Source organism: Protopterus annectens, chromosome 2.part1 (genome assembly GCF_019279795.1).
Source record: "Protopterus annectens isolate FY-2018-M chromosome 2.part1, PAN1.0, whole genome shotgun sequence".
Classification (NCBI taxonomy): Eukaryota; Metazoa; Chordata; order Ceratodontiformes; family Protopteridae; genus Protopterus; species Protopterus annectens.
In genome coordinates, this window is record NC_056729.1 from 964,894,557 (window position 1) to 964,922,499 (window position 27,943).

The following is a 27,943-nucleotide window of genomic DNA, read 5'->3' on the forward strand; positions in this document are numbered from 1 at the left end:
GGGAAGGCATAAACTGTCAGGGTTTTCCAGCTGAATGATAGAGCATCCACTTTCCATGCTTGAGAGTGATAAGTCGTTGTACAGAATTTCTGTAGTTGGCAATTGTGAGGGAAGGCAAAACGATCTATGTCTGGGCGTCCCCATTTCCCTGTTATCATGCTGAACACCTGGGGATTTAGTTTCCATTTGTGAGGATCCATGAGATTTCTGCTTAGTTCGTCTGCCAGTGTATTTTTTGTTCCTGGCAGGAATTGTGCCTGCAGATGTACTTGATAGGTCAGTGCTGTGTTCCACAAAGTCATGGCTTGCCTGCAGAGGGGGTAGGAATGTGTGCCGCCTTGCTTGTTTATGTACCACATAAAGTACAGTTTTGTACCTACCATAAATGTAGATGTCCGATAGGTATGCATCTGCAGTCATAACATATGGGTTGTCCTGCCTCAGGCAGCCCTTCGGTCGGCCGGATTCCAAAGCCTGGGTCTGGCCTCGGCTGATGTCGCACCTTCCCCGACGTCAGAGTGTCTGGGGTATAAAAGCATCAGCCGACGCCATTTTCCTCAGTTTTTCTTGCCCCAGATGCCAGGTGCCCTCTAGGAAGGCTAAATTTGGATAAATGCAATAGAATTCCAAACATTTGCAAAATTATATATATATATATATATATATATATATATATATATATATATATATATATATATATACATGTATATACAAACAAATACACCATAATAGATTCCCCCAGCTAGCTAAAAGAGGGGTAAACACCCTAGGAATACCACAGAGGGGTAGGAGGGAGGGTAAACCTGACTGCAGATGCATACCTATCGGACAACTACATTTATGGTAGGTACAAAACTGTACTATGTCCTTCAAGGATGCATCTGCAGTCATAACATATGGGTAGAATACCATAGCCAATCTGGGGAGGAGGTACTAAGAAAAAGATGGTGTAGTTAAGATCCCCTGCAGGACTGCAGTAGCAAAGCCTGCTCTGGATCTGGAGTATAAAGGTAGATTGTAATGTTTGGTAAATGTATGCATGGAGCTCCAAGTAGCAGCTTCTAAAATGTCCTTGGTAGCCACCTCGTAGGAAGGCTGTAGTGGTGGCCGTGGCCCTTGTGGAATGAGGCCTGATGTTTGCAGGAACTGACTTTCCATGAAAGGAGTAACAAAATCTAATGCAATTTCCTATCCATTTTGAAATTGTCTGTTTGGAAATTGCTTTTCCTTGCACCCCAGCAGCATGTGCTACAAATAGTTGGTCAGTTTTTCTGCTACTTTTAGTTCTGTCCAAGTAGTAGCGTAGTTGTCTGTGTATATCCAGGGTGTGCAGAAGTTTTTCCCCTCTATTCTGTGGATTTGGGAAGAACGTAGGCAAGTGAATAGCTTGGTTCAAGGATACCCTAGATACCACCTTTGGCATAAAAGTAGGATTAGTTCTTAGTGTAACTCTGTCCTGATGGAAGATAAGAAATGGCTGTACTGCCATTAATGCTTGTAATTCAGATACTCTTCTTGCTGAAGTTATTGCCAGAAGGAATGCAGTTTTCCAAGACAGAAACTGAAGATCCGCGGTTGCTGCTGGTTCAAAGGGAGAAGTGTTAGTTTCTCCAAGACAAAGTTGAGATCCCAAGCAGGTAAAGGGGGTTTTCTTGGAGGTTTGATATTTTTGATCCCTCTCAGAAATTGCTTGAGGAGAGGGTGTGAGAAGATAGGTGGATCCACATTGTATTCTGCTGAAATTGCTGAGGGATGAATCTTAATGGAAGAATAGGAAAGGCCATTGTGGAACAGTTCTGCTAAGTATTCCAGAATATGTGTCATGCTTGCCACTGTCACATCTAAGCCTTTTGATGTGTTCCAAATGAAAAATCTTTTCCATTTAGCCGAGTATGTCTTCCTTGTGGAAGGCCGGCGAGCTTCCATGATAATGTCCTTCACTCTCTGTGATAAAACATTTTGTTTTGGATTTAAGGGATTTTCCAGGCAGTTAGCTGCAATGTTTTCAAATTGGGATGCATGATCTTGAAATTGTTCTGCGTCAGAAGAAGAGGCCATGGTTTTGCCTGTGACATGCTCCTCAATAGTGGATACCAGTGTTGCCTTGGCCAGTCTGGAGCTATCAGAATCACTCTTGGCTGTTCCTCCCTGATCTTCAGTAGAACCTTGTACATTAAAGGAAGAGGTGGGAAGGCATATACTTTTAGAGCTTTCCAGCTGAAAGAGAGAGAATCCACCCTCCATGCTTGTGGGTGTTATGTCCTTGAGCAGAATGTCCTCAGTTGATGGCTGAGGGGGGAGGTGAACAGATCTACCTCCGGCGTTCCCCATGCCTTTGTTATGAGTTGGAAGATGTCTGGGTGCAGCATCCATTCGTGTGCATCCATGGTAGTTCTGCTTAAGCTGTCTGCCAGTGCATTTTCCTTTCCTGGCACGAACTGGGACTGCAGTTGGATATTGAGTTTCAGACATAGCTCCCATAGATTCATAGCCAGCCGCATAGAGGGTAGGAGTGTGTGCCTCCCTGCTTGTTTATGTACCACATGACCGTGGTGTTGTCTGTCCTTATTAACAGGTGGCCTTGATGGAGGAAGGGTTTGAAAGCCTCGATTGCATGCATCACTGCCAGCATTTCCTTTTAGTTTATGTGCAGGTGTAGCTGTCCTTGAGACCATAAGCCTTGGATACAGTTGCCCTCCATGTGTGCTCCCCATCCTCGGTCTGAAGCGTCCGTGGTGATGGTTTGTTTTGTTTTTGGTTTGTTGAAAGGCAACCCTCTGTTGGACTGGCAGGCCTGAGACCACCACAGGAATTCCTTTTGAAGGCAAGGAATGATTGGTATCAAAGTTTCCAAACTGTGACTGTGTTGAGACCATACACTCCTTAGGTACCATTGTAATTTTCTCATATGCAGCCTGGCCTGTGGTATCAGAATTATGCAGGATGCCATGAAACCCAGGGCCTGCAGGATTTTCCTTGCAGTAAGCTGAGCTTGTCTTGTCAGATTCATGAAGTAATCCGGAAGTTGTTTTTGTTTTTCTTCTGTGAGAAAGGCCATTTGGGTGGTTGTGTCTAGATCCGCACCCAGAAAGGTTATCCTTTGGGATGTAACCAGTCTTGATTTTTGGATGTTGACTGTGTATCCCAATGCCTGTAGTAGGTGGATGGCATAGGCCAAGTCTTTTATCAAATTTACCTTGTTGTCCGCTTGTATAAGGCAGTCGTCCAGATAAGGGTAGATTTGAATCCCCTGAAGTCTGCAGTGTGCAATTACTTTTAGTTATGTACTCACCATAACTTTAGATGTTTGGGATCCATCTCGCCTACATTCAGTACTGATGGGCTCAGAGATGATCCTCGGCTCCGACTCGGCACGCTATGCTATAGAGCGAAGCCTCTTATTGGCTGAGCTATTCTTTATCCCAGGATGCACCACCACTAATCCCCCAGATCTTGTTTGTCCGCATTCATGCACACACACATAACTTGTTTATATAACATTGCCAGATGTTTCAAGATGAAACAATAGAATTCGGACCGTCCGATCTCTTCTGATCTCCAAGGCAGGGGGATGGAGGGTGGGTTATTAGAATGGCGAGATGGATCCCAAACATCTAAAGTTATGGTGAGTACATAACTAAAAGATGTTATGTGATCCTATCTCGCCTACATTCAGTACTGATGGGACAGCGTCCCTAGCACCTAAATCCTGGGTGGCTCACTGGAAAACACTCCTGAGAACTGTGGAACCAAATGAAGCTCGCCCCCGAGATGCCACATCCAATTTGTAGTGGGAAATGAAAGTGTGCGGGGAAGACCATGTAGCCGCAGCACAAATGTCACTAATGGCAAACTTAGAATGGAATGCTATTGAAGTAGCCATAGCTCTTGTAGAGTGAGCTTTGACAGAGGTCGTAAGCTCTTTATTAGAAGAGGAATAAGCTTGACTAATACAGTCCCTGATCCATTTGGCAATAGTGACCTTTGTGATGGCTTTGCCCAATTTATTATCCGAAAAGGACATAAACAATTGATCTGTTTTCCTTGTTTGTTTGGTCCTGTCTAAATAAAAACGCAATTGCCTGTGGACATCCAATGTGTGGAATATGTATTCTGCTTTGTTAGAGTACTTTGGAAAGAAAACTGGAAGTTCTAATGACTGTTGTAGACAAAAACTGGAACAAACTTTAGGGACAAAGGATGGATTAGGCCTGAGAGATACTCTATCTGTGTGAAAAACCAGGTAAGGTGGTTTTACAGATAGAGCTTGAAGCTCTGAAACCCTTCTGGCAGAAGTAATCGCAACCAGAAAAGCAGTTTTCCAAGATAGAAATTTCAAATCACATGTTGCTGCCGGCTCGAAGGGGGAGGAGGTTAAGGCACGTAACACCACATCAAGATCCCATGGAGGAGCAGGATGAGAAATCGGAGGTCGTAAAAGCGCAGCACCTTTCATGAAGGTCTTACACAATCTGTTGCTCATTAAAGGTGGGTTTATAGATTCATGAAAATTGGAAATAGCTGCCAATTGGACCTTGATGGTAGAGACTGAAGAACCTTGATTGAATAGGGAAGTTAGAAATTTTAGGACTTCCGATAAAGGAATAGTGATGGGATCCAGACCCCGGAGTTGAGCCCAAATAGCAAATCTCTTCCATTTGCTGGTATACAATTTCTTGGTGGCAGACTTGTGGGCCGAAGATAAAATATGTATGACTTCCGGGTCTAAGGTATGATTCCTGACTATAGTCGGAAGAGGAGGAGCCAAGCTGTTAACTTCAAAGTGTGAAGGGACTGGTGGAGTAGTCCCGACTGATGAATTAATAGGTCTGGGATCTGGTCCAGGAACCATGGACCGTCCAGTGCATATTTCCGAAGATAGGGGAACCATACCTGACGAGGATAGTAAGGAGCAACTAGGATCATTTTGCTCCCCAAGTGAGACGCCTTTTGGATCACTCTGGGAACCAGGGGAACTGGGGGGAAAGCGTATAGCAAGCCGGTGGGCCAAGGATGGGCTAGTGCGTCCATAGGGCTCTCCCCCGGAGCTGGAGTGAGGGAGAAGAACTTTTTGCACTTCGTGTTCAGTGGGGTTGCGAAGGGGTTGCAACAAGGAATTCCCCATTTGCTGAAAATCTGAGTTGCCACTGCATTGTTCAGAGACCACTCTTGAGGAGAGAGGATAGTTCTGCTCAGTCTGTCGGCTATCACATTGGATTTGCCAGGGATATGAGTTGCTATCAGAAAACATTTGGTCGCCACTGCCCATTCCCATACTCTCATGGCCTCTCTGCAAAGAGGGTAGGATCTGGTTCCTCCCTGCTTGTTCAGGTACCAGACCACTGACATGTTGTCGGAGTGAACGGCAATCATGCCCTGAGGGAGGTAATCGTGGAGGGCTTGTAGAGATAGAAGCACCGCCCTCATTTCCAAAATATTGATGTGAAGAAGACTCTCTTCTGAATGCCATTTGCCTTGGACTGACCTGCCCAGGAAATGCCCCCCCACCCCATCTGGGAGGCGTCCGTAGTCAACGTGGCCATAGGAGGAGGTGGAACGAAGGGTCGACCCTGATCCAGATTGGAGGGCCAGCGAAGGTTCCGTTTGCAGGTTTCCATGATCCGTATGAGGTGACTGAGAGGGAGATCCTGAAAGGACCACTGTGTCGAAAGAAGCCACTGGAGAATTCTCATATGCAACCTTGCTAGGGGGACTAGAAGAACAGTGGCCGACATGGATCCCAATAGCTGCAGGACCATTCTGGCTGGAGCTTTGGATCTGGGAAGCAAGGCTCGAACTTGAGCCTGTATGGTTTGTATCCTTTCTGTAGGAAGATAGACCCGCATTCTGTTTGAGTCTATCTCTACTCCGATGAATCTTATGTGTTGAGATGGCAGCAACACAGACTTTGGCCAGTTGAAAGTGATTCCAAGGGAAGTGCCCAGTGATATTGTGGCTTGTAGATTCTGCAATAGTAGACGCCTGGAGGTGGCAGTTAGGAGCCAGTCGTCCAGATACGGAAACACCTGGAATCCTAGACTCCTCAGGTGAGCAGTCACGACCGCCAAACATTTGGTGAACACCCTGGGGGCTGTGGTGAGACCAAAGGGCAGCGCGCAGAACTGAAAATGACTGTCTCCTAGGCTGAAGCGCAAATGTCTCCTGGAAGCCTGATCTACCATGATGTGGTAATAAGCGCCCTTGAGATCTATGGAGCACATCCAAACACCTTTCTCCAGTAGTGGGAGAATGGATTGCAAGGTGACCATTCGGAACTTGGACTTTTTGAATGAACGATTTAGAATGCTGAGATCCAAAATGGGCCTCAAGTCCCCGGTCTTTTTTGGCACCAAAAAGAATCTTGAGTAAGTCCCTAACCCGATCTGGTCTGCGGGGACTGGTTGGATGACTCCTTTTTGAAGCAGCTTTGAGACTTCTAAGGCTGCAATTTCCCGTTGACTGGGTGGCGGGTCCGGGATTTTCTTGGACGGAGGTGGGAAGTGAGAAAAAGGGATGGAGTAACTTCCGGCGATAATTCGAAGCACCCATCTGTCCTGAGTGATACCTAACCAGGCTTTTAGGTGCCCCAAAAAACGACCCCCGACTGGCTCCGGAGCTGCACAGTCGGGCAATCCCTCAGGGATTGTGAAAGGCTGAAGAGCCACGAAAGGACTCGCGGTCTCCAGTGTTGCGGGGGTCTCTGCCGCCTCTGTGACGGCGTCTTCCAGAAAAATTTCCCCCTCCTCTGCCTCTAGAAGGGGGATCGTCCTGCTGTGAGGGATAAGACTTCTGGGATCTACGGAACCACATTTTCCCTCCTCTTTTAACCTTGGGATAAGGCCGAAAGGGAGTGGAAAATCATGCCCCTACGGCAGTCAAAGTCTTACCTTCTTGCTCGCAGCGGGTCAATGTGTCTTTTACCTTGGGTCCAAACAAAGAGGACCCATCAAAGGGAGCGTCGGCAAAAGAAGACTTGAAGGCTTCCGCAAAATGACACAGGCGGAGCCAGGCTTGCCTCCGTAGAGCAATACCTGTACCCGCCGCTCTACTCGCCCCCTCGGCCGCATATGAAATGAGCCTCATGGAAGAGTTTGATATGGATGACAGCGTAGCCAACTGAGAGCCAACCGTCTGGGCCAGCTGCTCAGGTAGGTTATACAAGAGGGTATCTGAAAGCTCCTTGATCAGATCCCTCTGAAACCTGGTGAAGTGCGTTAAATAGTTCAGGGACCTTAAGGTAAAGGCCGCTGAACTGAGGGTGCCCTGCATCGATCCATGCTCCTAGACTCCTTATTAGGAGGATGGACGGACGTCGAAGCCTCTGCTACATCTTGTTGGGTAGCAGATGCCACCACCAAGGCATCTACAGCCACATCTTTTGTCAAAAACTCCTTCTCTGGGGGTGCTGATAGGAACTTATTTGGGCGAGCAGGCACCAGTTCCACAGAGTCTGGATGTTCCCACGCCCTTCGACAGATCAAATCTAGGAGCTCGTCGAAGGGCGGAGACACCCAGGAGGCGGAGGGCTGAGCCCCGAAGGCCTTAAGGAACACCGACTCGTCAGCAGAAGGGGGTTTGGAATGCCAGCCGCCTTGTTTGAGGGCTTCCAGGATGTCTGCAAAGGAGACATCATCTGAGGACGACTTAGGGGACCCCTCTGCATCATCAAGATCAGTGTCTGACGTGAGAGACTCATCGGGGGAATCAACGTGCTTCCTCTTGCACGATCTTTTCCTGTGGGGTTCCTCTGAAGAAGCTTCAGAGGGACCTCCAGGAGGGGGGGAACCCCAATGGGGGTGACCTCAGGCCCCGGGGCTCCGCTGTCTAAGGACAGGGGGACTGCCAAAGACCCAGTCTCCGTATGCAGGGAAGGTGCTGGTGAGACCGTGGAGGTAGCCAAAGAAGATTTGGCTAACGCACTCCTCATGGCCCTGAAGGCCGGACCACCAGAATCCTGGGAAGGTCCAACCCCTGTGGCCACAACAGTAGACAGTACCCCCGCAGCCGACGCACCGAGAGGAAGGCTTGGGACCGAAAACATCAGTCCCAAAGCATCCCCCCCGGGACCGACAGAGGAGGTCCGCATACCGAACTCCGACTCGAGAGCCGGGGTTGGAGTAAGGGTCAGGGCCGACCCGAAAACCTCCATCGGCTCCACCAGCACCGGCTCCAACGGTGCCGAGGCTGTTGGAGGAGGAACCATAACTACAGGGTGAGCCATCGGCTCCGAAGCCGAATGGGCTGGAGCCGAAACTAATTTTTGGAACACAGGAGACTGAAAAAGTCTTAGGAGCACCCTGTCGATGTCCGAATCAGACATCTTGGAAGATCTAGATGAAACCGATCGGGTCCGAACCGACTTCTCCATCGGCTCCAAAGGACTGGGGGACCAGCTCCGAATGGACTCAACCAATATCGGTGCCGAGGGAGATCCCAAAACAATTTCCCGGTGCCGAGGAGGGCTTCGGAGCCGAAGGGGAAGAGTCTGTGCCGGCAACCCTCATCGGCTCCAAAATCAGTGGAGCCGGTGAAGGTGACCTGCCTCTCGAAGCCCCAGTCATCGGCTCCGAAACCAGAGGAGTCGAGACTGGGGGCATCGAGGCAAACCGTTCCGCCCTCGGTTCCGAAGTCCGTGGAGCCGATGGAGAAGCCTGCCTGGATTTCTTAGTAGTCGGTTCTGACGGGCTGGTCGGAGCCGACGCTTTCTTTTTCTTAGTTGGAGAGGATGAGGAAGATAAGGCCTCCTCGAAGGAGGGTTCATTCAGCCCTTTTAAGATTAATTTATTTTTCCTCTCTTGGAAGACCCTAGAGGAAAAGGCGTGACACACGCTGCAGGACTCCTGTAGGTGTTTGGCGCCTAAGCAGTATACGCACGAGGAGTGGTCATCAGTTATAGACATTTTATAACTGCACCTCGTGTACTTCTTGAACCCTGAGGGCCTATGTTCTTTAGACATAATGTCTCTGAAACAGTCAAAATAACAGCAGAAAGATCACTGTGTAGACAGAAAAATACAGATTTTAAACAACAATAAAAGTTTTTAGTTTAGTTTTTTTTTTTTTTTTTTTTAAACGAAAATCAAAATTAGTAAAATACAATTAACACGACAGCAAAAAAAGGAGGGCCAAGAACCCTCTAACTCAAACAGGTACTTGACCTCCTTAAAAAGAAATAGAAACTGCTAATGAATAGGGGACGGCCCCTCTAACTTAAACGGGAAAACTTTCCCTAAACAAACACACAAATTTACCACAAAAAATATATCCAAAACACTCGTACAACAACAATAGCTGTTAAAACAGCTTTTTGGTTAAGAAAAGAGAATTTCCTGACAGGAAAACTTTAGAAAAAAAACAGCACTTAGCTCAGCCAAGTTTGAGACCACGTCCTAGCTTGTAAGCGGCAAACGAGATCTGGGGGATTAGTGGTGGTGCATCCTGGGATAAAGAATAGCTCAGCCAATAAGAGGCTTCGCTCTATAGCATAGCGTGCCGAGTCGGAGCCGAGGATCGGCTCCGAGCCCATCAGTACTGAACATAGGCGAGATAGGATCACATAACATCTGATGCCAGGCATTTCGTGAATACTCTGGGCGCAGTAGATAAGCCAAAGGGCAATGCTGAGAATTGATAATGCTCTGATCCTGCAAGAAATCTGAGGTGTCTTGTGCAGTTTGGTCGAATAGGGACGTGCAGGTATGCCTCCTTGAGATCTAGAGTCACCAGCCAGGATTCTTGCCCAACATGGGAAGAAGTTGCTGTAGGGTCAGCATCTTGAATTTTGGCACAATGAGGTAAGTATTCAGTGCGGACAGGTCGAGAATAGGCCTCCACTGATTTTCTTTTCTTGGTACAAGGAATAGTCTGGAGTAAAATCCTTGGCCTTGCTCTGAAAGTGGTACCTTTTCTATAGCTTTCATTTGAAGCAAGTTGTTGATCTGCTTTAAAGCCTCTGCCCTTGGTGGTAGGTTTGGCATTCCGTTTCTTTTTGGCAAAGTGTGGAAGTGGAACCTGTATCCTTTGTCTATTATTTGCAGTGTCCATGTGTCCCTTGTAATATAATGCCAATTTTCCGAGAATAAAGCAAGCTTTCCGCCCAAGGGTGCTTCCAGTTGAGCCCTGGTGGGCGGAATCAGAGTAAAGTCATTGAGCCTGTCCTGGTGTAGTAGTTGTTGTTGCTGCTGTTGCACTACCTCTCTGGTTGGCAGGATGCCACTGGTGGCCTCTGTAAGAGTCCCTAGATTGGCCTCTGCCTCTGGGGCATCTGTTCCTGCCTCTCTGGGCTCTGTCCGAGTCTGGAAAGGACCAATTCTTAGTAGGCCAGTTTCTGCTGAATCTCGGTGGTTGTACTTGTAGGAAATCCTTAACTGTTTGCACAGATGTTGCCTTTTCTTCATACTTTAAGACCTCCTGAGCAGAGGAGCCAAATAAATTTTGTTTCTCCATTGGAGCATCCAGGAGTTTAGCTTTAACATGGTCTGGCAAAGACTGTTCCTTCAGCCAGGCATGCCTACGAATAACTGCCCCAGTCATAGCTGACCAAAATGAAGCCTCCAATGCATCATAACCACATTTTAAGAAATGATTACTAACCTGCTGTGAGTTGTGTACCAAATCCTGAAGGGATTTACGGTCAAGGGGCTCAGGAGAAGAAAGCTTCTTGTTCAGTTCATCTAACAAATACTCTTGGTACTGTATCATATGAAATTGACAATTTAGTGCCCCGACGGAAAGAGTTGCAGAAGTATATACCTTCTTTCCCCATCTCTCTAAAGCTCTGGACTCTCTTTCAGAAGGTAGAAGATTTTTGGCAGCGGCAGCCGCAACCCCTTTAGGGCCCAGAGTAATAGTTTCTGGGTCTGCAGAATGGGCTTTATACAGATGAAAATGAGAATCCGGGACCCTGTAGTATCTATCAGGTTTGGCAGGGGCCGGGGGGAGAGTATCAGGGGCTGTACTGACATCATTGTACACATCATCAATTACATTCAAAACAGGAGGTATAGCTAGGGGCCTATGCTGAGGCAAATGTAAAAAGGTCCTTAATCTTTTTCTAGAATCAGAGAAATCCTGACCTTGCCATTGAAAATGCTCTCTCATGGAGTGTAAAGTCTAACCAAAGGAAAACTCTTCAGGAGGGGAGGCCGAAGGGATAGATTCTTCTGCATCAGAATCCTCATAGGGTGAATAAGCCTCCTCCTGGTGGTCTGACAACTCAGAACCATCCGAGGACTCACCTGAAGAGTGTGGGTCAGAAGGCTCAGTCCTGGGCCTTTTGTCTGGTGGATGGTGAGAGGCCCTGTCCGGGTGAGGTTGTGAACCTCTAATTAAAGAAATAAGGTCCTCTGCAAGGCTGAGGATCTGAGAACTAGAGGAAGGCCTCTGGGATGTAGTCTTGGGAGGCAAAGCTTTAGAAAGTTTAGCAGCTTTAGCCCTAGAAAAGGCCTTAATGGACATGGAAGCAGGGGGCCTAGCTGCCCCACGTGCAGGAGTAGGTATGTCCAAAGGTATGGTGTCGGACATATCCTGGGCACTGGTTTCGGTAGGTAGCTCGGTAGCCGACTCAGCCGGGGCCTCCCGGGCCGTGGTGGTCGGTTGAGTGGATTCGGATGAAGGAATCTCCGAGGACTCTGTTTCGGCCAAAACCGAGACACTCGCGGTAGGCCTTACAGTGGTTTCAGCCAAAACCACGGGCCGCGAGTGTCGGTCCTTGTCCTTTCGTTTTTTCACCAAATGTGATGTCGGAGTCTCCGACGGCATTTTATATGCAAAACTAGCCCAAAAAAATTCCTCTGCAAACTCCGACCGACGTCTAAGAGTTCATTGGTTGAAGGAAGCACAGGCCGAACAGGACGATACGTCGTGGTCTGGGCCTAAGCAAGGAAGGCAGTAGGAATGGAAATCCTTATGAGGTATTTGTTTCCCACAAGTTAAACAATTATTTACTTTATCTGACATCGGCTGAGGCAAGAAAGAGTCCCCAACGGGATACTTAGCTTTTTCGAAGTTTTCGGTAGCTGAAATCACTGGATCTGACCGACCGGCACTTGCGAACAGCTTCTGCTTCGGGCACCGTGCGGCAAGAAAGACTGAGGAAAATGGCGTCGGCTGATGCTTTTATACCCCAGACGCTCTGACGTTGGGGAAGGTGCGACATCAGCCGAGGCCAGACCCAGGCTTTGGAATCCGGCCGACCGAAGGGCTGCCTGAGGCAGGACAACCCATATGTTATGACTGCAGATGCATTCTTGAAGGACATCTGTGGTATTGTTCGTCTTTATTAATAGTTGTCCTGGATGGAGTAAGTCCTTGAAAGCTGTCAGGGCATTCTGTACCGCTAGCATCTCTTTCTGATTGATGTGAAGATGCATTTGTTCCTTGGGCCACGTGGCCTGAATGCATTTTCCTGCCATATGTGCCCCCCAGGCATAATCCGATGCATCTGTTGTTATTGTCTGCCTGGCTGTGGGTAAGGTGAAAGGCTGTCCCTTGTTGTGGTGACAGGCCCGGGACCACCATCGAAACTCCTTCTGTAGGCAGGGAATTAAAGTTATGACTGTTTCCAGGCTGTGGCAATGTTGAGTCCAAACACTTTTTAGATACCACTGCAGTTTCCTCATATGCAGTCTTGCATATGGAATTAGTAGAATGCAGGATGCCATGAAGCCCAGGGCCTGCAGAATTTTTCTTGCAGGGAGCTGGGTCTTTGTTGCCATCATTTGAAAGTAATGTGTCAGTTGCCTTTGTTTGTCTGGCGTAAGATAAGCCATCTGGGCAGTTGTATTTAAGCTTGCACCCAGGAATATAATATCTTGAGAGGGCACTAGTTTTGATTTCTTTTCGTTTACTGTGTACCCTAGGCAAATTAGTAATCTTTTTACAAATGCCAGATGCTTTAGAAGAGTGTCCTTGCTCTCTGCTTGAATAAGGCAGTCGTCCAAGTAGGGCTATATTTGAATTCCTTTTTGTCTGCAAAATGCAATTACTGGTGCCAGGCATTTTGTGAAGACCCTGGGCGCAGTAGATAAGCCAAAGGGCAGTGCAGAGAATTGGTAATGCATTGAGCCAGCTATGAATCTGAGGTATCTTCTGCAAGATTGTCTGATTGGGACATGCAGGTATGCCTCCTTGAGGTCCAAAGTAACTAGCCAAGCCTTCTTGCCCAGCATGGGTAGAAGTTGCTGTAGTGTTAACATTTTGAATTTTGGAACATCCAGGAAAGTATTTAGGATTGACAAGTCCAGTATTGGTCTCCAGTCTTTGTCCTTTCTGGGTACTAGGAAAAGTCTCGAGTAAAATCCTTGTCCCTGTTCTTGCTGTGGTACTCTATGAATAGCTCCCATGTCCATGAGAGCAGCAATTTGTTTTTGTGCCTCTGCCCATTGGTTTTGTGGCAGGTCCGGCATACCTTTTTATTTTGGAAGGGTGTGAAAGTGGAACCTGTAACCCTGAGAAACAATATTCAGTACTCATTTGTCCTGGGTGATTATGTGCCAATTTCTTGAGAAAAGTGCTAGCTTTCCCCCTAGTGGTGCTGCCAACTAAGTGCTTGGCATTTGTAGAGAAGTCATTGGGACTGTTTCCTATAAGGTTGTGATTTGTCTTCTCCTCCTCTGGGAGCTGAAGCGTCCCATTGTTTAGGTCTGTAGGAGCCTTGGGGCTGAGATCTGCCTCTTGGGCGTCTGTACCTGCCTCTTTGTGGCCTGTCTGACACCGGAAAGGACCAATTTTTAAGGGCCAGTTTCTGCTAAACCTAGGTGGTTGAACCTGTAAGAAATCCTTTACTGTCTGCATTGATTTTGCTTTATCCTCCATTTTCTTTAACAGTTCTTCTGCCTTAACACCAAACAAAGTATCATACTGTAGTGGAGCATCCAATAATTTTACTTTAACATGTTCAGGTAAACTTTGTTCTATCAACCAAGCATGTCTTTGAATGACAGAGCCTGTAACTGCAGCTCTACAAGAAGCCTCTAATGAATCAAAACCACATTGTAAAGTATGCTTTCCCACTTGTTCAGCTGCATGCAATAAAGCCTGCATTTCCTTACTGTCAGGACTTTGAGTTTGTAAACATTTTCTGTTTTAACAAGGACATGAGGTACTGTTGATATTTAAGCATGTGAAACTGGTAATTTAAAGCCCTTACCCATCTATCCAGAGCGCTGGAATCCCTATCCCGAGGGGAGAGGATTTTTAGCAGTGAAAGCCTTAACCCCTTTAGGACCCTGAGAAATGGTTTCTGGGTCTGCAGCAGGGTTTTTGTAAAGAAATTTATGAGAGTCAGGAACCCTGTAGTACCTGTCTAGCTTGACTGGTGCAGGGAGTAAAGAATCAGGAGACGGACTGGATTCAGAGAAACATCATCAACAATATCAAGCACAGGGGGAATAGCCAGGGGCCTGTGCTGAGGCAATAAAAGAAAGTCTCTGAGCCTTTTCTTAGATTCTGAGTAATGGAAATGCTCCCTCATGGTGTGTAAGGTTTCCCCAAAAGAATAATCCTCAGGCGGAGAGGCTGAAGGTATAGACTCTTCTGCATCAGAGTCCTCATAGGGAGGGAGAGAATATCCCTGATCAAAGGAGGAATCAGAGGAAATAGAAACCTGGCTAGAGGAATCAGTCAGTGTCTTGCCTAGGCCTTTTGTCAGGAGGGGGATGGGAACCCCTGATTAAAGTAATTAGGTCTTCAGCCATTTTAAGCATCTGTTTCTTTGGCATGGAAGACGGTTCATGAGAATGCTGTACTTGTTTCCTTGTCTTTAATGGTGTTTTTGACTTTGCCTTGGCTGCTGTAGAGGACTTAATAGTAAGCTGTGAAGGTCTGAAAACACCGTCAAAAGCCGATGCCTGCTCAGCGGCTCCGGACCCATCTGAGGGAACAGTTTCCGCAGGCCCAATATCTTGAGTTTCCACAGGCCTCGGTGTCTCCACGTCGCTGTCAGATACGGCCTGTGGCTCTGAGGCAGCGGGTATCAGGGTCTGCGAAAGTGCCTCACTGAGAACCGGCGACTGGCCTAGAAGAGGCTTTGTCGTCTGTTTTGGAATTCGGATGCCTGTCTTTTTCTTTGTCTTTGCGTTTTTTATAAATTCCGGTCGTTGGTTGTTCCGACGGCATTATGTAGTTAAACCTTCGGCCAAAATAATGTAAAGCAAATTCAAACCGACGTTTAATAGTGCGTTTGTTGAATCTAGCACAAAACTGACAACTAGTAATGTCGTGGTCAGAGCCTAGGCAAGGAATACAGTAAGAGTGAAAGTCCTTATGAGGTATTTGCTTCCCACAAGAAATACAATTATTAACTTTTACTGACATCGGTCTGGAGCAAGAAAAAGTTTCCCCAACGGGGTACTTAGCTTTATTGAAGACTTCGGTTCTGAAACTCAATTTCGAAAATCTCAGGAGTCGGCCGACCGGCACTTACGAACTGCTTTTGCTTTGGGCACCGCACGGCAAGAAAGACTGGAGCAAATGGCGTCGGTTGCATCTTTTATACCCCTGGCGCACTGACGTCAGGGAAGAGGCGACAGCAACCGATGCCGGACCTAGACTTTGGAACTCTGGCCGACTGTGGGTAGCCTGCCAGCAGGATAACCCAAGTGTAATGACTGCAACAGTGAAACACGATGAACACTGGTGGTTTACGATTATGGTTGGGTGCTTTCTGGTGGTGACCAGGACTTTCCAGTCACAATGCAGGCTAACATGAGCAACTACTGGGGAAACTTGAGTGGGTGTGCCGTCCTGTACAGGGAGACACATGCTGTCACACATGCACCTCACCTTGGTTAGGGATTCTTCTCCCATTATATTAAAATCCCTGTTCACTTTGAAAATGATTTGCAAGGGGGTGGGAGTAACTTCATATATAGAAAGACCCAGAATGCTGAAATTCCCTGTAAAGGGAGAGGCCATCTTTTGCAAGGCGTTCACAGCAGGATCTTGTCAATTTGTGTGATGAAAAGCACAAATGTGTTCATGGAGGGACGACAGATGTTGAGTGGCAGGGGATATGGTGGCCAAATCAGGTCTGGTTAAAAGTGGGTTTCACACCATTAGCACTATTAAACCAGGTTTAATTAAAATTCCAGTAATGCCATATTGTGACTAAATAGCAGCTACTGTGAGCCTAACTGATCCTTACTTGTATTCATTTTCCAGTTTTCTTAACTTTCTCAATTTATATTTCTGGATGTACTGATTACAAACATTTAAAATTAATTTTAAAAGCATACAACCAAGTATATTTAAAAAGAACTTCAGCTACAACTAAAATGTGCAATGCTACCATAAATCTTACATGTACTTACAAAATACTGCTTACCATTTAACATCAGCAGATTGTCAGCTACTGGATGAGGATATCCTATGCGTCCTGAAATGAAAAAGAAACAAAAACTGTTACAAAGATACATAATTATCTTTTTAAAACAGGAGCAAAGCATAAAAACAAAGTTATATCAGTGACCACTGACATAACCTAAACTTTAGACAAATTCGTAATTCCACAAAAAAATCCATTATCCTTGACAAAAAAAACTTCTACCTGAAATTCCAACAAAACCAACAAAATAATCTGCAAATGTTTTGGTCAGGTATCAACAAATTACCTCACCCAGGACAGTCCAAAACACCTACCCCCTCAAACCTAACCCAAACCTCTCCCAGCCATATTGCCAACACCTTTAACAAATTTTTCTCTGAAACAGTCCAATCACTAGCAACCACCTTACCACCTACTTCCACCACTAAATTTCCCTCACTAACCAAATTACCCCAGCCTTTTAACTTTCAACCTGTCCCACCATCTTTAATACACTCCTTGCTTCTTAAACTAAAACCATGTACACCATCAGCTGACCTTCTCCCAGCTGAATTCCTGCAAATCGCAGCTGGTGTACTTGCCTACCCTATTTCTATCCTAATAAACAGAACCATCTCTGAATCTTATGTCCCATCCATCTGGAAAATCTCCCATATCATCCCTCTGCATAATAGAGGTACCTCAAATGAATGATCTAACTTCCGCCCAATAGCCCTTCTCTCCCCCCCTTGCAAAAATTATGGAGCGATGCATCCATCGGCAATTACTTCAGTATCTCCTACAAAACAACCTTCTAGTTGACTGTCAGCATGGTTTCAGGCCTCACCATAGTACCACAACAGCTCTTCTATCCTTTACAGATAGCATTAATAAAAACAGACAGGAACAGCTAACGCCACTGGCTATGAGAATCTTGAGAAACTTGTAACTCCTTCTTTAAATATAAGTCCAAGGTACCATCCAACAAACGAAAGCAGCAGCCCTCTGATAGTATAACTCCACACTTTATTCGGACACGAAACATACACTAACAATGGTTAAGCGCTTTCACCTGTACACAACACAGGCTTCATCAGAAGTTCTGATGAAGCCTGTGTTGTGTACAGGTGAAAGCGCTTAACCGTTGTTAGTGTATGTTTCATGTCCGAATAAAGTGTGGAGTTATACTATCAGAGGGCTGCTGCTTTCGTTTGTTGGATGGTACCTTGGACTTGTATTTAAAGAAGGAGTTACAGGTTTCTCAAGATTCTCATAGCCAGTGGCGTTAGCTGTTCCTGTTTGGTTTTTGTTACTTGTTGCTGCGAACGCTGTTTTTGATTAATAACAACAGGAATACTAACCTTCTATCTTCTGCTCTTTTCATAGATCTCTCAAAGGCCTTTGATATGGTTAACCACCAAATACTATTAAGTATACTTGAATCACTTTCCCTTGATCATCAACTAGTAAAATGGTTCCAATCCTACCTTGAAAACAGGAAACAAGTGGTCCTGTGGGAAAACTATCTTCTCAGCTTCCTATCACCCTTGGAGTCCCTCAAGGATCCATTCTTGGACCTCTCCTTTTCACAATTTTCATTAATGATCTAAAAACTTCCCTTCCACAAACTACATGCATACAATATGCTGATGATTCAACTCTGGTATGTGCCGCATCCTCCCCTGCTAAATTACAGGTTAACGCACAAACTGTCTTTACTTTAGTGGAAAACTGGTTCCATCAACGTTGTCTCCTCCTGAACCCTAAAAAAACTAAACTACTGCTATTTACTCCCACACAGAAATCCCCCTCTATCAATTTCACAGTAAAATCAAACAATGGCACATTAATAGCCCCTGAAACCACCACCAAACTCCTCGGTGTATTAATAGACAACCATCTCACCTTTGACTCACACATTAACGTTAGTATTAAATCAGTAAATAGAAAACTTGGATTCCTCTACAGAATCAGACCATTTCTTACAGAGTCAGCAAAGATCTCTATTGCACAAACCCACCTTATTTCCACCCTACTCTACGCCTCACCTATATATATATACCAACCTATCCAAAACTAATCTAAATAAACTAGCAACCACCTACAACAACACAGCTAAATTTGCCACCGGTGCCCCCTTCCGTACTCACCAGTGCCATAACCTTAAACATCTCGGATGGCTGGAAGTACAAAACCAACTAGTTTACCAGCAACTCATTTTTATTCACAAGATTTTACATCATCTTTCAGACACTCCCATACTATGTAACCTAGTAAATTCTTATAAAAACCTTCCTAGCCTAAGATCAGCTAAAAAACTACAAGTCGCCATTACTAAATCCTTTAACAAAGCTGGAGACTGCCTATTCTCAAATGCAGTTGGCAATTCCTGGAACAAACTTCCAACTGAGATCACATCCCTTACTTCCGCCAACCTTTTCAAGAATCAATTGAAAAACTTCATTAAAACCAAATGGCTTTGCCCTGCTCTCATCTCAGCCTGACTGATACTTATTCTCCTCTTTCTACTCTAACTCTCAAACTGGATTTCTTTTTGCTGAAACTCCTCTACCTTCCATATATGGCATGTTTAAACTTCTTGCTCTCTTTTTTGTATCTCCCCGCTATGCTATATGAAGTTCTATGGATATTAAATATCTTTTCGCTTTTTCTTATATATTTTTTTTATTATTTTGTATTTTTTATGCTTACTGAAACTGAACAAGAACTATTTCTTTTTTGGCTCTCTATAACAAAAAAAAAATTGTTTACTCATGTAATTATTCTTGTATTTAACATTTTTTTCTTGGGGACTATACAATTATTTTTTTGGAATCTCTATTTCTTGCGGATTATTTGTATGAATTTTTTTTTTTTTCCTGTCCTTGTTGTCTCAGAGCTTTTCTCCTCGGGCCTCTACTGAAAATGGACATATATGCAGTTAGACTAGCCCGGTCAACAAATGTAAAATAAATAAATAAATAAAATATACTTACCATAATGTTCCATCTGTGTTGTTGATCTTCATTTATCCTTGACCTTTGGGCTATGGTTCCGTTCCTTGAAACCAGTTCAGCTGTTATACAGCTCGCGCAAGCCAAAACCTCTCGAGCTAAGTCTCTACCCACAATACCCCTCTCCAGATTACCTCAGATCGAGTTTGCAGCCTCACAGGCATAGAGAAGAATATGTATATGGAATTGAAGAGGCTATGTCCAAAGTCAAACCTAATAAAGTTACCAGGAGAAGCATCCAATCCTCCAAGGAGTCTGCAGGAGGGTGGGGTGCCAACGATAAATGAAGATCGACAACACAGATGGAACGTTATGGTAAGTACATAACTTCTTTATCTGATGTTGTCAAACTTCATTTATCTTTGACCTTTGAGACAGAGTCCCCAGCTACTTTAGAGCTTGGGTGGCCTTATGGAAGGATACTCCTGAGAACCATAGAGCCAAGACCAGATCCAATTTGTAATGAGTGATAAAGGTATGTGGGGTAGCCGAAGTTGCTGCTGCACATATTTCATCCATGGAAGACTTGAAATGGAAAACAGCAAATGTGGCTATTGCCCTAATGGAATACGACTCCACTGCCACTGGTAATTGGAGATTTTTTTTTTTTATTGCATATGAAAGTAATACAGTCTCTTAACCACCCTGCCAAGGTGACATTTGAAACAGATTTCCCTATGGATGGGCTGGAAAAGGAGACAAGTAACTGGCCCGATTTTTCTAAATTCTTTAGTTCTGTTGAGACAGAAGCGCAATTGTCTGTGAACATCCAGCAGATGCAAAAAAAGAAGTTATGTACTTACCATAACGTTCTATGTGAGTTCTTTACAGATGGGATCGGGGTTCCATGTGAGTTGTTCTTTACAGATGGGGTCGGAGCCGATCCCTCGGCTCCGAGTCAGCCTACTATAAAGCTCTAGGTCTTCAAATAGCTCGAGGCCAAGTCCCTATCCCATGATGCACCTAGAGTTACCTCAGATCTTGTTTGCTGTGTATAATACCATATGTCATTCTATCACTCCATAAGAGAAAATATAGAAGGGTTGAGAAACCAGGAAGGATCCAGCATCTCAGTCTTCTAAAAGCCCAGGAGGGGAAGGAGGGAGGGAAGCAAGAATGAAGGCGAGATGAATAACTCACATGGAACATTATGGTACGTACATAACTTTCTTTATGTGAAGTTGTTCTATCTTGCCGTTCATTCTTACAGATGGGTAGCGTCCCAAGCACCATCTATCTCGGATGGCTCACAGGAGTATGTTTTTCAGGACAGTGGATCCAAAGAAGGCCCCGTCAACTTTGTAATGAGTGATAAAGGTATGAGGTCTTGACCAAGTGGCTGCTGCACAAATGTTATCAATAGGAAGTCTGGCAGAGAAGGCAGAGGATGTAGAAACTGCTCTTGTTGAGTGAGCCTTAATTTTGTGCTGTAAGGGCATATTGGCAGCGGAATAAGCAAATGTGATACAATCAGATAACCACTTACAGTTGTTTTAGCCACTGGCATACCCTTTCCTGGCATCTGAAAAGAAAACAAAAAGCTGTTCAGATTTCCTAAAATCTTTTGTTCTATCCAAGTAAAATCTGAGCTGTCTGTGAACATCACGTTTGTGCAGCATGTATTCTAGATTGTTGGGAGTGATTGGGGAAGAAAACTGGCAAATCAATAATTTGATTAAGATTAGTTTCAGTGCAAACCTTAGGCAAAAAGGAGGGGTTTGTTCGAAGTGAGACTCTGTCAGCATGCAAAATCAATTAAGGAGGCTTAATGGACAAGGCTTGAAGCTCTGACACTCTGCGGACAGAAGTATTAGCTACTAAAAAGATAGTCTTCCATGACAAAAATTTGAGGTCACATGAGGAAGCTGGTTCAAATGGAGGAAGAATTTTGCGGGAAAGCATAAAATTTAGATTCCAAGGGGAATAGGGAGATTTCACAGGTGGTCTGAGATGAAAGGTCCCTTTGAGAAAGGCTTTGGATAATTTGTGTGACATAATACTCAATCCTTCAAATCCAAGAAGAAAATTAGAAGTGCCAGCAAGCTGAACGCGAACTGTTGCTGCTGCAACTCCTTTGTTGAAAATCATAGTCAAGAACTCTAAAATGGAGGACATAGGGGCTTGGGTAAGGATCAATATTGTTTTTAGAGGCCCATATAGAAAAATTGTTTCCATTTGGTAAGGTATAGCTTCCTCGTAGGAGATTTATGTAAAGATAAGAATTTGCTTCATTTCATTGGAGAGGTTATGGAACCTGGCTATGATGGGAATTGGAGCAGCCAAGCTGTCAGCTTCAGGGACTACAGAGAGGGATGACGTTCCCCCGACAAGTGCGTCAGAAGGTCCGGAACTGGGTCCAGAATCCAAGGGTCCTCCAAAAGATGAAGTCTAAGGATGGGGAACCAAATCTGGCGAGGCCAATGAGGGGTTATTAGAATGATGGTCCTTCCCAGGGTTTTTGCTTTATCTAGACACATTGGTATCAATGGGATTGGTGGAAATGCATAGAGGAGACCCGGAGGCCAATCGTGAACGAGTGCATCCCTTGAGGCTTCTCCCAGAGGGGGAATTAGGGCAAAGAAGCTTCTGCATTTCGTGTTGATGTGACTGGCAAAAAGGTTGCAGCAAGGCTGACCCCTACCTGTGGAGTATCCTGTCCGCTATTTCTTTCTTGAGGGACCACTCGTGGGGCAACAAAATTGCTCTGCTTAGCTTGTCTGCTATCATGTTGGATTTCCCCGGTATGCGCATTGCTAACAGAAAGCACTGGGTGGATATAGCCCACTGCCATACTCCTAGGGCCTCGCAACAAAGGGGATATTACCTGGTTCCTCCTTGTTTGTTCAAGTACCAGACCACTGACATGTTGTCTGTCTGAATCACAATTGTACACAAAAGAAGAGAGAGTCCTGGAAGTACTGCAATGCCAAAAGCACCACTCTCATCTCTAGGACATTGACATGCAGATGTGTCTCTTGATCGGTTCATGTGCCTTGGGCTGTCCTTCCATGAAAATGCCCCCCCCCCCACCCTATCAGGGAAGCATCCGTGGTCACTGTGGCCGCTGGCGGGGATAAATCAAAGGGATCATCTATCGTGACATGAAGTGAGGTCAACCACCACTGAAGATCTTTTTTGCAAGAATTTGTGATCATTATCAGGTGAGACATGGGGAGCTCATGGTAAGACCACTGAGTGAACAACAGCCAGTGCAGTATCCGCATGTGCTTGCGACCCAGCGGTATGGTCAGAATTGCAGCTGCCATCATACCGAACAACTTTAGAACTTCTGATGCTGGAACCTTGTTTTTGCATATCAGATTGGGGACCTGCTGACGGAGTAGTAAGACTCTTTCTACTGGAAGTCTTAGTGTGGTGGTGTCCAGTTCTGCTCCGTTAAAAACGGTATGTTGCAATGGCGACAAGGCAGATTTTTCTGAGTTTATTGTAATGCCCAGCTGGCTGCAGAGTGACAGAGAGGAGTCCCTGGCTTGAATGAGTTGATGCCTGGTGATGGCGGTGAGGAGCCAATCGTCTAGGTATGGAAACATCTGGAATCCTAAACGTCTCAGGTGAACCGTGACCACTGCCATACATTTGAACACTTTGTGGGCTGTTGTGAGACCAAAGGGCAGGGCTCAAAACTGGAAGAGCAGGTGAACAATAGATGGTCTGGCCATTTTTATGTGGTAGTATGCTATCGAGCACATTCAATTGTCTTTCCCTAAAAAGGGAAGTATCGACTGAAGCGTAACCATCAGAAACTTCTCTTTTTTGACAGATTTGTTTAGCCTGCTGAGGTCCAATATAGGTCTCCAGTCCCCTGTGTTTTTTGGAACTAAAAAGAATCTTGAGTAAGTTCCAGATCCTGTCTGGTCTGCTGGGACTGGTTGGATGACTTTTTCTTAGCAACAACTTCTACTGTTGCCTGTTCCCTGTAACTGGGTGGAATGTCTGGGATTTTCCTTGTCGGTGGAGGGGGTGTGGCGAAAGGAATGAAGTATCCTCTGGAAATGATACTTTGCACCCAGTTGTCATTTGTTATTTTGAGCCATGCGTCTGGACACAAAGATAAGAGACCCCCGACTGCCTCCAGAGTAGGACAGTCGGGCCTCCTTTCAGGAGCGCTGGTAGGGCTTCCCAAAGAAGTGATCTCTGTTGCCCTGGTTTTGCAGACCCCCCTCTGCCACGAGGGTGTCGTCTTCCATTATTGCCCCCTCCTCTGTCCCTGGAAGGGGGGGTTTCACCACGTGTGTCCTGAAAGGCTTCATGGGCTTTTCGGAACCACATTTTCCCTCCCCTTTGACTCTTGGGGTAGGGTCTGGTAGGGGTGGAAAAACAGACAGCAGACAGAGTCTTTCCTTCCTGCTTACACCTGGTCAAATTTCCTTAACTTTGGGCCTGAAAAGGGACGAGCCATCAAAAGGGGTATTCACAAAGGATGACTTGAAAAGCTTTGCGAAGAAACACAAGCGCATCCAGGAGTGTCTCCTAAGAGCAATTCCTGTACCCGCTGCCCTGCTCGTTCCCATCAGCTGCTTACGAAATGAGGTGCATGGACAAGTTAACAATGGAGATGAGGGTAGCAAGCTGGGAGGCAACTTTGTCTGAAGCTCCTGCAGCTACTGTACCCTGAAGAGCATCTCCCAGCTCTTTAAGGAGATCTCTTTGCAGTCTTGTGAAATGGGTTAGGTAGTTGAGCGAACGGAGTGCAAAAGTTGCTGAAATGCAAGTGCACTTCCCGTATCTATCCATGATCCTGGAATCTCTGTTAGGAAGATGGATAGAAGAGGAAGTTTCTGAAATTTCCTTTTTGGTGGCTGCCACCATGGCATCAACTGGCACACCCTTGGTCAGAAAGGATTTGTCTTGGGGAGCAGAGATAATGTATTAGGCCTCCTAGGGACAGGCTCTGTGGTGTCCGGAGATTCCTACGCCCTTCGTGAGACCAGCTGCATAAGCTCATCGAAGGGCGGAGACACTCAAGAGGTGGAGGGCTGAGACCCGAAAGCCTTCAGGAGAACCCACTAGTCTTCAGTAGGGTTTGTGGACTGCCAGTCACCCCTCCGCCTAAGGATTTCTAGTATCTCAGTAAATGAGATATCCTCAGAGGGGGACCATGGGGACCGTTCTGATTCATCCAAGTCAGTATCAGATGTCAGTGACTCCTCCTGTGGGGAGTCTAGATGTTTCCTCTAACAAACTCTCTTCCTGGGAACCTCATCAATGGCAGCTTCTGGTGAGGTCTTGGAAAAAGCATGGGCCACCCATTGGGGTTTCCTGAGGCTCTGGGTCTCTACGCTTGGCCAGGATCTGTGAAGCAGAAGCAGACACAGGTGCTTTAAGGGGAGGAAGAAGCCAGACCTGAGGTTGAGGATGTCTTAGGAGACACAACTCTCCTCATGGCTGGGAAGGCACTACTGCTCCGATGCGAAGGGACTGACGGATCCGAGGAAACAGTCAATAACCCCGGCACCGGGACTGTGGGCTCCGAGCCAGAGGTAGGAGCAGAGTTCATCCGAGCCAAAGCCCCGAGAGGCAGAGTCAGAACAGACAATTCGGTCCGGCTATCCTCCCCGGAACCGACCAGAGTGTGTCGGCTCCTAGAGTCCTTGATCGGCACAGAGGACATTAGAGTAAATAGAGCCGAATACACTGGAGCAGGCGTCAGCTCCAAGGGCCCCACGATCAACAAGTTCGACTTCTCCAGCTCCGAAGGACTGGTATGGCTCGGAGGAGGAAGAGTTGTAGCTGGCATAAAGGACTTCGGCTCTGAAGCCACTTGGGTCGGAGCCAATAAAAATTTTGCAAAGGCTGCCTGTAAAAGCTTCTGCACAACACGATCCACATCCAAATCGGAAAGGCTAATAGAAAACAGAGATGAATGGATCGAAGGTGGTACCAACTGTAACAAAGGAGGCTTAGGTATTTCGGATACCGGTTCCAGGACTGGGGACCGGCTCCAAAAAGATAAGACGGTCGGCCCCGATGTCTGTGGAAACGACGTTGAAGACTTCTTGCGATTTTTTACTCTCAGAAGTTTTAGAAGACTTTGAGGACATGCTGGATCCATCTTGGTCGCTCAAAGCTTCTTGGAAGGAGGGTTTCAGCAAACCTCTATCAATTAACTTCCTCTTTCTCTCCTGGGGCAGCCTGGAAGAGAAAGAATGGCATATGGAGCAGCTATCTTGCAAATGTAATGCTCCTAAATAATACATACAGTTGACATGACTGTCAGTGACAGACATTTTTTGGCCACATTTGGGGAACTTTTTAAATCCTGACTTAGGATGTTTTTCTTGGTCAGCCATTATTGTACTCACAGTATCAAAAAGAATTACTGTCAAACTGAACTCTCTGAAATAATTCTGAACAGTAACACAGTCAAAAAGCCCTTAGAAAAATACAGGCTAAAAGTCACACACACACACACACACACACACACACACACACACACACACACACATATTTATCTAAACTAGAATAAAGTATTAATTTGCGACAGAAATCACTGTTTAAATTCACACAATATTAAATGCTAAACACACTAACTATAGCAATAAAGATAGCTGCTACTTCACACACTTAAACTAAGCCTTATCTGATAACTCTAAAGTGGGACAAAAGGTCACTAAGCACATTTAATCTAACAAGAAAACAGTGACAGAAAAGTCACTGATAAACACACTTTAAACTAGGCCTAGAAAAAAAAAAAAGATGCCAATTAGAAATTTAAGCAAAAATCACACCAAGGGAAAGGGAAATGCACAATCAAGTTACAAGAGCTTATAAAAGTATCTAAAACTACTAATAAAAAAGTATCAATATAATAAGCTAAATATTAGAAAAAGTAAGGTTTTACTGGCCCGAGCTAGTGAGAACCTCCGATCTATTGCAGTGGCAAACTAGGTCTGAGGTAATTCTAGGTGCATCATGGGATAGGGACTTGGCCTCGAGCTAGTTGAAGACCTCGAGCTTTGTAGTACACCGACTCAGAGCCGCGGGATCGGCGCCAAACCCATCTGTAAGAATGAATGGCAAGATAGAACAACTTCCCATATAATACTCACCTTTGTTAAGAGAAATTTAGAAAGAAAACAGGTAACCTTTACACTGTGGTTTCAAGTGCAAGGTTCCTTTCATGAACACTTTACACAATTTTTGAGAAATTCAAAGCCACTGTGGACATTGGAAACAGCAGTTAACTGGACCTTAACAGTAGAAGCAGAGGCTCCCTGTTCAAAAAGTGTAGCCAAAAACTCCAAAACTTTTTCAACTGGTGTGGAGAAGGGGTTAAGACCATTATTGTGTGTCCAGACAGAAAATCTTTTCCAACTGCTATGGTAAATTTTCCTGGTGGAAGGTCTATGGACATCCAGTAAAATTTTCTGGACTGGAGAAGATACATTTTTCTAATAAAACCACCAATGCAGAAGGAAGGAAAACAACCAGCCAGTGAATCCACCAATAATTTACTTAAAAAGACTGAAAAAACTTATTGATCTAACGTCTCAGCTCAACACACAAGCCTTCAAGGAGTAAAAACAAACCAGAAAAACTTGCCTCATATACTGTGTTCAATTAAACAATCAATCAATCAAATCAGGTGTTTCCAATTTAACTCTTCGTTAAGTCCACATGGATGCAAATTGTTAAATTTCAGAATGGAAAGGGATTCCTTTGTCAAAAGCCGTTTTTTTAAAAGACATTCATCAAACAGTGATACTTTAAATTTCTCTAATATAGTACCCTGTAGTCCTTCACTACTACTATTATGAAAAGATTTAAAATGAGTGGCTATTGAACTTTCTTCTTTCTCATTATTAATGTCTCTTATATGCTCAAGCATTCTAACCTTAAATGCCCTCTTAGTCTCTCCGATGTAAAATAAATCACAAGGGCATTTAAGTGCATATATAACTCCCTCTGTGTTGCAAGTAAAACTATAACATGTATCAAATGGAATATGATTAATATTAACAAAATTATTTACTACATATTTGCATGCTTTACATTTGTTGCAACAAGATATACCTATCGGGGATATGTTTCGATTAATCCTGGAATCAGGGGTACAAAACTTCCCCTTAACAATGGAGTTTTGTATGTTTCTACCCCTTCTATAAGAAATACCTAATCTAGTATTTAACCACGAAGAAACATTTTTCAAAGAGCACAAATAATTCAAAAAATATTTCACTTCTTCAATAATTTCAGAACTGAAACATCCAAATGTAGTAACAAAATAAACAAGCTCAGAAAATTCTTTTCCATTAATCTTATACGGAACCAATATCTGTGAATTAGTATGAATGAAATAAGTATACATTTTTCTGCCTGGCGACTAATGGAATTAAAGAAGCCAAGTTGTAAGCTTGAGGTTCTTAAGATTGGGATGCACCAGTCCCTGTGGATGAGATAGAAGATCCAGAACTGGGTCCAGGATCCATGGACGGTGTGTATTAGATGAGGCCACAGGAAGGGGAACAAGACTTGTCAAGGCCAGAAGGGTGCAATGAGGATCACCTTGCTTCGCAACCTGTTGGCTTTCTTTAAGAAGACAGGAGTCAGTGGGGAAGGGGAGGAAAGGCATATATTAGACCCGAAGGCCAATCGTGAAGAAGAG

At 45.1% G+C, this 27,943-nt stretch overlaps 1 protein-coding gene across 1 annotated transcript in view; it reads right to left on the reverse strand.

Moving 5' to 3' along the window:
* Window positions 1-27,943, reverse strand: part of CPEB2 (cytoplasmic polyadenylation element binding protein 2) — a 568,627-nt gene that overhangs the window by 312,922 nt on the left and 227,762 nt on the right. Inside the window, exon 3 of the mRNA XM_044063518.1 lies at window positions 16,325-16,375. Coding sequence (XP_043919453.1) covers window positions 16,325-16,375 — 51 coding nt within the window. The remainder of the gene's footprint in view (window positions 1-16,324; window positions 16,376-27,943) is intronic.